Genomic DNA, 8,674 nt, shown 5'->3' on the forward strand with positions numbered 1-8,674 from the left:
CTTACATGCCCCGAGTATGTATGCTATTCAAAAACACGCCTGTCGAAATTTTAGTAGAAATCTCAGAATGATCGCCGTCTTACCAAAAGAGTGTTGTAGCCGAGACGCCTGACACGGGGTAGCACAACATCGATAAACTCAGTATATGTTCCGAGCCTGTCACCCACGGGAGCACTTGCTCCGATGTGAGCCTCATAAACTCTCGGCGTACGGGTCTCAAAGGAGTTGTTAGGGGAAGACAGACCTTGGGGCTCTCGATGGCGACATGTATGGCGTTCCTACAAGAACACATAAAAGCCCGTACAAAAATCGGAGAATGCTAAGGATACACGCATGCTGCCACTCATCAGAACCCAAAGATAAGCTGGAAGCCCATGAGCAACCAAGTAAATACGAACAACATGACATCCTCTGTGTACAGCGAGGTCCTGTTCGCTTTGTTTTCGAAAACCAGCCGAACTCGGCATTCCGCGAAATTCACCTCTCCAGTATCGCGAGTAGAAAATCCCGCCAGAATGTTCGCCGGTGCAGGGAACACAGGGCCACTTCCACAGTGCCTAGGGCCGATTAGCAGTCTCCTAAATTAAAGAGGACTTGATTTACTCTCACACCACACTCCGTCGGACTACAGAGACATGCATCTCGTAAAGCCGAAGTATCATCGGTACCGGTATACAGCTTCAGTAACGTCCCCCATGGTGAATGAGAATCGACTGCCTTCTTCCTCTGCGCGTCTGTTCTCTCTTTGCATGCACGCCTCCTCTTTTTGTTTGCGAATTTCGAGACTGTCCTACAATCGGAAACTTCAAACTAGGACAGATGTATACAAAGAGAATACTGCAAGAAAAACTCGTGAATCTTGGACACCAATGCGTCTCCTCAACCTTCGGAGGCAAGAAACGTGAAAGAAAATAAGGCTGGAACCCCCTTCGACAACGTGGAAGTATGAGAGCTAGAACAGCGCGTTCAAGTCAACAAAACGCGAAGGGCTTAAGCTATCGACGAAAAAAAAAGCCTTACTCCTGAAGGAGGCGCCCAGACAACCGCATTAAATAGGTTCGAATCTTCACTCTTCCATGTTACACGGCTCCATGCAGGAACTCGATCAAACTCTTCTCCATCTTCAGTAACAACGCGTACCCGCACCCTCGACCTGCAGCCACCAGAGGCGACAATACGATGGACATGAACAAAGGAGAAAGTGAAAGAGCACGGAGACGTCAAGACACCCGGGATAGAGACGAACAAGTTAGGTAGTGGCGGAAACGGACAAAAAAGTAGATCGATAGATAGAGAGATAAGCAAGGGGAAAGAAAAAGTAAATCCATAAGACTCTAAGGCCCGGTACAAGAGACACTACAGAAGGAAAGGACTACCTCGAAATCGGATTGAAGGAGAAATCTCCGTTATCCGCCTGTTCCAGACATTTTCGTTACTTCAGATGAACATTCTAAGAGAATCCTTTTCTTCCCACTACAACTCTGAGCTAAACTGCAAGGCAATGCTTAGAAAGCAACCTACAGGCAAACGGCTTCTTACTTGTGTTGCAAATTCCAAGATCCGTCGTTATTGTCGGGAATGAAAAGCACCCAAACTCCACAGAGGTCAGAGACCTGACGGTCGCCGTCCGTCTTCTCTTGTCCCTCTTCGTCGACCTTCTTCCTAGTCTTTTTCTCATCTCCAGCACCCTGTTCGATTCCTAGATCTGTTTCAAAGAAATACGGCGCTTGGTCCCTCGGCTCACGTTGTAACGGATGTGAAGTCCGATTCCAAGAATTGAAGTCACCAAAGAGGTAAACCTCAGCAGCATGTGGCAGCCATTCACGATAAATCCAGCCCGAACGATCTCTACTGCGGACATCACACAGAAGCAAACCCCAACCCGCCGGCGCCTTCGACAGATCCGTGAATGGAGACGCGGTGCGCATATAGATATGCGGAAGTCGAGAGCGCGGCGTGTTATCTATGGAATAGCTTAGTTTCGTTTGAAGAGTACCTTCACCTAACGATGGGATCTCTTCCACTTGTGACAGCGCGAGAGCTCTCTACTACTCTCCAAGTCATCCAAGCAAGTAGCTCAGCGTCAAACTGCGTATACACCCAGAGAACAGGAGCGAATGGAAATGTGGGATTTGGATGCCTCGTCCGACATACAAGCCCTGAACCAGTCGCCGTATTTTGGTCTGGAGGCCACAATCCGACTGTCTACACCTTGCGGTCTGTCATGTTCCCATACCCCACCCGGGCCATAAAACAACGAACTCGTCTGCTCATAGGGGTTTGTTGTTCTTCGGGGAGTGTTTGTGGTTCCTCATAAGGGAACCACCAACACTCCCCAAAGAACACAACTAGGGGGCGTGTGGTACATGAAAGAACGAACAACTGACCCTTCGCCTGCCTCAACTCGCTGAAAACCGAAGACCTTGTATCCGCTCGCGAACTGTTCGAGACTCCCGAATTTCTCCGTAATTCTCTCCAACACATTATGCAAGTGACTGAACCGCGACTTGAACTGATCCACGAACTCTTGCAAACGAGGATCTACTTGAACTACGCCGCTCCCATCATGCATTTGAGCTGCCAGACCAATGACCTTATCGTCCCGCCCCTGAGAAAGAGACCCTGTCTGGACTTGGAGAGGAGATGGGAAAGCAATCTGTGGAACCTGAGAAGACAAAGTCAAAACGCGGATGAACGACGCAACACGTCTCAGCGACTGCAACTCTTATTTCATAATTCTTTACGTTGGCAGGAGAAAAAAAAATACTCACAGCGTTAGGGACCCTATTACTTCCTTTTCTTTTGCTTTCTCTCTCTTCACGACTTGAGAACAAAACTGATAGGCACATATCAGCATGCTCTTCTTCTCCGCTACCGTGTGAGAAAAATATTACGAAACTACGCCTATCATACTGCACTACGGTCCCTAAGAGTTTTTCAACAAAGACGCAGATGACCCCCGCCACCGACGACTTTTCCGGTAAGAAGACGGCATACTCTAAGACCACTGACCTGATGACGAGCACCACATTACGCAACGCGCGGGGAACATCTCCTCTAGATGACGGGGTCACCTCCCTAGCTAGCTGTGCACTACCTCAAATCCTAACAGCTACAGGATACCGTTCAACGACCGACGCGGTGCGCCGTATGCCGCATTTTTCTACCGCTACGCCTACGAACCCGTACGCGGAACCTACATTCCTTGGTCTTGGAGAGGGATCCTTGCGTTTTGGCGTTTCAGAGAAAAGCCCCGCCATCTCCCGACGAGAGTGAACTACTCCACGGAAACGTTTCTTGTTGTTCTCCAGAGGGTTCTCTTGACAAAGAGGAGCTAAAGCTTGCTTGAAGGCGCACCACTCAGGACTCTGTACGGTCGTGGCAGCATCCTCGTCACTGGAAAAGACACGAAAGACGCGCATATACGATTAGCAACCCATGTTCAGGGTATTCTGGACAGGATACTAGGCAGGTGGGCAGGCGAACCATCTGCCTTGCATTCCGAAAAAAAACAAACTGCCTTGGACTCCGAAAAAAAACAAGAACACCACACAGGATGTAAGAGGCGGAGACGAAGGGAAAGCTTCCTTCGAGAGCACAAGTAGTCTCATACCAGCTTTTGCTGCACAGGCACGTAGAGGCATCCATCACTCCCGAGACGCATCCATCTACATACCACCCCATCATACTGAGACCACCCAGCTGCTACGGCGCCGATACGTGTCAGTCTTTTCCCAGGAACCTCTGTGTACATGGAAGGCAACGAATATGCTGCTGAAGGGGTAGGCCGAACACCAATTATGAGTGCACAAAAACACTCGAGGCCAACAACATGCGACACCTCTCGTGAGACGGCTGTCACACCACCCTACACACTATCAGGCTTCAGAACACCACCGGCGTCCTTTACAACGTCCCCAGTTCCCCACATTCCTTGAATCTGCCTACACGTCCACCGAGCCGACCCAGTCAGTACCTCACAGCGGCTACCCCATTCTTGTTCAGGCAAATTCTTGAGAATTATACAGCAGAGCGGACACAAGCAAGAACAATAATAACTGGAAGTACTCAATCAGATACACAGCCTTATCGGAAGGCCCCACGTCAGATTCGTCCGCCCAGGACCAACGCCCAACTGTGCATTTTTCCCAACAGATTCAATGCGAAGAGCAGGGAGAAATCTTTGATTTTTGGACTGACTCTGCGAAGTGGAAGTAGAAGACAATACGCAGTCCTGGTACTCCATCCTCATTTGTCGCCTGCGCTTCGTTGATGCTGTCTTCCTGCTCTCCTAGCTCTTCTGCTAAAACAACTACACTTGCCTCAATCATGTCACTCTTTCCGTCTGCTTCTCCTTGTCCATCCTTTTTATCTGAACTTGCCTGAGAAGACACCCCAACAAAGGAGGTTACCGCCGGTGTTCTGTTCACGAAACACTGCTCCACCAAAGACTCGACCCTCTCCTGCAACCTCAGTGCACACAGAAGAGCATCGGTCAAAAAAAAGGACAGTCTACCCCGCTCTCTTCTTTCTCTCCTCCGAGAGGAACGCGCAGCCCATCAGCTTGAATCTGGACGGGTATGTACGTGTTCTTTGAATTCTTTTTCCCTCTGAGCACTTCATCGACCAAAGAATCCCCAGTTCTTCTCGCCGGTAGCCGACACATAGTTGTAGGACATCAAATCCGTGTACCACTTTTTGATAAGGAGCGGAACGAAAGGTTACTTGAACTACATTGACACATTCTCCGCAGACACTGCCTACTCTGACGCTGCAAGCGCTTTAAAGAAACAACTCATACACGAAGCACTCCTCTTTTGTTCGGTCTCCTTTCGAAGTGCCCACCACTGCTGGCTTTGTCAGTTTAACAGGAACGCGACACTGATGCGACACTCCTGGAGCGTTATGCCGTGTCAAACAGTACAACCCCCGAGAATCCATGTACTGACGTCGTACAAGGGGGACGCACCCGGGACGCTCCACCTCGGCTCCTGTCCATCTGAGTGCACGGCGCCCCTCCCTCTATGTGTGCCTGTGGAGTGCCTGCACCTCCAACCCTGCCGTCCCCACACGACGCACGTACTTCATAAAGAATTCTCTTGGTCAGCAGGTAGTAGACTGCCGCCACTTTGTGTTAGAGGAATGGTATCAGATGATGGGTCTCATTTGATACATCCGCCTGGTTTGACTGGGATACCGGCTTTCCTGAACACGGTGCAGTATCTGATATCTGCATGCCGTACTGCATAGTTATCGCACGCCCTGTCGAAGATCTCTCCTTATTAGGGAGCTTACTATCACTGGTGACACTCGCAATACAGACACTTTCCCGCCCAATACACGAGAACGCTGCATTGATGCGATGTCCGACGTACACTGGTTTTGCGCACAACGAGCTTTCCACCGTAGACGTGTTCTTGGAGCACATCCAGAAGTTTGCTCAGTTCTCTATCTCCATGTCCATACTCCGCTTCCCGCATGCAACAGTTCAGATCTTCTCCCTTCTCCCCGCTGACAGTCCCCAGCTTTTCTGTCGTAGAGAGGAGCGTCGCCTCATGCATTAACACTACGGTGTCATCTAAGGCTAAAGGCAATAACGCGCCAGGAAAAAGAAGTCGCTTCCTTTGAATCAGGTGCGCCTTTCCCTCCCCTTCCTCCTCGCCGAAATGTTTTCCCGACAAAACTTCTTCACAGTCCTCTTCCTGATCCTCCCTTTTATGGACCCCACCCTTCTCCGCAGTGCCTGAGGGCTGGAGAGAGGTGGTCAATAACTTTCGCTCCACATGTGACACGACAGCTTGAAGCTGCCCGGGATGTCCACTTATCTCGCTGGCTGCAACATCTGCCCTGGCAGCGATAGCAGCTGCCTGTTCAGCCTGTACGCTGGAGTGAGAAGAAAAACACGTCGGAGAAAGCGACGCGTTGAAAGACTTTTGTTGGCTCCGGGAGTCCTCACTTTGCGAGTCGCGAGTAGAGGACGAAGACGGATTCTCTACCGGATGAGAAAAAGAAGAGAACTGCGTATCGAGCCCCCCCTCAATGATACGGTACAAATGTTTACGAGCAGCAGAGAAGCCAACAGGAGCTACAACCTGATCCCCTTCAAGCTCTTCCTCTTCACAAAGAAGGTGCAACTGAGTTCCGCATACGGCACGAGTAAACTCGAGGAAACTTTCCACGACAACCTCCTGCAATTCCTGAGTGGAGAGAGAAACCACACAAAACACACCACGTGCCGTATTTCTCAGCTTCCCGGAGCGAATGTCTACTCTGTCTCCTCTGCACGAAAGATCCCGAAACATGCGTCAGAAACCTTCGGAGTCATTTTTCCCCCACCTTATAGATACGTCGTGCCTCGAAAACAGCCAGTCCAAAAGAACGCGAACACGTACACAAAATAGTGCGCACCATTTGCCAAGCCTGAGGACGCCTGCCTAACACCGAATCAATACCTAGCTCGCAAGCTAAGGCGTCCAATTACTACTTAAACCGGGGCGCCCCGTGTGGCACGCTGCTGAGTGAGCGCCGTGTCCGCGATCGTGAACTGCTACCCTCGGCCGAACCCTATGCAAAAAAAAAGCACTTCTCTTTTCTGTTCGTTCCCGTGACTAGCAACTGTCGCACGCTAACTAGAAACTGCCAGGTGGAAACACCAGTGACCAACAAAATTTTGGAAGGAAACATCAAACAGAACACTTCTGCTTCCTTTTGCACGCAAGACCAGAAAAAGACTGCACCACGCGATATCCTGTAACACAAGCGCGCGACAGACTGAGCGTACCTCAGGCACCCGCAGATCTGCCACATAAGCAGTCTGTGCGTCCACTTGCTCTAGTTGGGGACGCAGAAAAGAGCTGCTTGGACACTTTGTGATATACTGCTGGCGGTCCCTCAAATGGAAGCCGTTAGCACCTGGTGGGCTTCCCGCTTTGGTTGCCGAAGTCCCTTTCCCTCTTTCTCCTCTCTGCTGAGAGAGCGACCGCCCAGGAAAACTCATGCTAACAGGCGCCATGGTGGACATGACTGGTTCTCCGGCTACCGGCCCGTCGGACAGCGACACTCTGGTGTACACACACCGTCAAGAACTAAACCTGAGACGCGCAAAAGAAGTATAGCTCTATACTCAAGCGCCAGCAGGTCGAGTGCAACTGAGTGTCGAGCCTTGAACATGCCTGCCTAAACCATGGTACCTCTACCAGCAACTTTTCCTGGCGGCCTCAAACAGATCCAGAACCCGGCCTCGCCAGAAAACAATGTACGCCTAACCGACCTCGCGTACGGTGTTCGATAGACGAAGATGAGAGAAGACGACAATTGAAAGAAAGCCTCCTAACCGGCCATCATACAGATGACGTGCCAAGCAGCAAAACAGTCTGCTACCTCATTCGGCGCACCAGTCAGGGCTTCAAAACTGCTGCCGTGTGCAAACGCGTAAACAAGAGCCGAAAGACCTATCGCTTAACTACATCGCCATTCAAAGAGAGGCCCTCTTCGCATGCCTGACACGTGAAGGGTCCAGCACAAAGAGAGGGTGAGTGACGCTTCATTGATCGAAGCGTACGAGCACCAACACCCGGGATGAAGAAGAGGCTCCCCGCCGTAAAGCTTCAAAGGCTACAAACGCCCAGTACCGCACTCTTACACACGTAAGATACAGCCGACCTCCCAGGACAAGGGACAGGACTGGAACGGACGCTGAAAAGCTGTGGAGCCAACAGGAGTGCCCCGGATTACAGGCAGGTCCCCGGCGGATCAACTTTTGAAAGGCGCCTCGACGCCCACATACAGAGGACAGACTGCCACACCCTTCACGGGCAATACCGCCGTAGGCCTTTGAACTGACGCCTCCTTTGACTCGGCGTAGCTGCGCCACGGACGGGCACCAATAGTCTCTACTAGCAAATCATCAGTCGCCGAGCCGGCTTGGACACAAGCGCGAGTGGAACGCAACATAGCACAGCAGGTGTCCCGCCAACTAGTATCTGGCCCTCTCGGAACCCCGAGTTCCTAGTTCGGTGAGAAAATTGAACCGTGAACGGTAAACGCGCAGAAGTGGTCTCTGGCACAGCTGGAATGAAAGACATTCCCCGATGTGGCACGAAACACTAGCCGCTGACCCAGGGCCTCAGACACAGGCAGAGAGAATGGCAAAAAGGAAGAGCCAAAAAGTGAAGAGACGAGACTTAGGTCGGGCGCGAGGCAGGGAGACCAACGGAGACTTCAGGAGAGCAGTAAAGAAGAGGAACGGCTCAAGAGCGAGAAGTTTGCGTTCAGACCTTACTCCACGTACTCTCATCAGCTGTACGCACACCTCAGGCGTACGATTCCTAGAAGGCTGGCATGACACCCATGGCGAGGTTCCCTTCTTGGAACCCTCTGTAGCGTCCGGCTTTCTCTCCTGTCATGTTTGCTCATCAGCTTGGTGCCATCATGCCCTAGCAGCGTGCAGCAGATCGTCTCCGGGCACCTGCCCGTATATAGAGCGAAGCGTCGGAGGCGGAGGCGGGACCAGACGAAACGGCCCGTCTGGTAACAAATGATGCCGGTAGGGGCTCGGTACAAAAAGAGTGATTGCAGGATGCGGTTTCCGCTTGTGTTCTCCTTCCGACGTGTGTGTATCTGCTGCTCTTGGCCACGACATGTAGTGAGTTTGATGTGCCTGCCACAGGCACCG

The 8,674-nt window shown here is 51.4% G+C and overlaps 1 protein-coding gene across 1 annotated transcript in view; it reads right to left on the bottom strand.

The window, feature by feature from the left end:
- CSUI_007407 (glycan) overlaps positions 1-8,615 on the bottom strand; it is a 20,805-nt gene extending 12,190 nt beyond the window's left edge. Inside the window, exons 1-9 of the mRNA XM_068067553.1 lie at positions 6,782-8,615; positions 5,376-6,197; positions 4,201-4,382; positions 3,184-3,396; positions 2,772-3,012; positions 2,388-2,665; positions 1,540-1,851; positions 1,021-1,153; positions 84-278 (exon numbers count right to left, since the gene is read on the bottom strand). Of these exons, the coding sequence (XP_067920471.1) occupies positions 84-278; positions 1,021-1,153; positions 1,540-1,851; positions 2,388-2,665; positions 2,772-3,012; positions 3,184-3,396; positions 4,201-4,382; positions 5,376-6,197; positions 6,782-7,021 (2,616 nt within the window). The 5' untranslated portion in view covers positions 7,022-8,615. The remainder of the gene's footprint in view (positions 1-83; positions 279-1,020; positions 1,154-1,539; positions 1,852-2,387; positions 2,666-2,771; positions 3,013-3,183; positions 3,397-4,200; positions 4,383-5,375; positions 6,198-6,781) is intronic.
- Positions 8,616-8,674: the final 59 nt, after the last annotated feature.

This window comes from Cystoisospora suis (genome assembly GCF_002600585.1).
Source record: "Cystoisospora suis strain Wien I chromosome Unknown contig_3913, whole genome shotgun sequence".
Classification (NCBI taxonomy): domain Eukaryota; phylum Apicomplexa; class Conoidasida; order Eucoccidiorida; family Sarcocystidae; genus Cystoisospora; species Cystoisospora suis.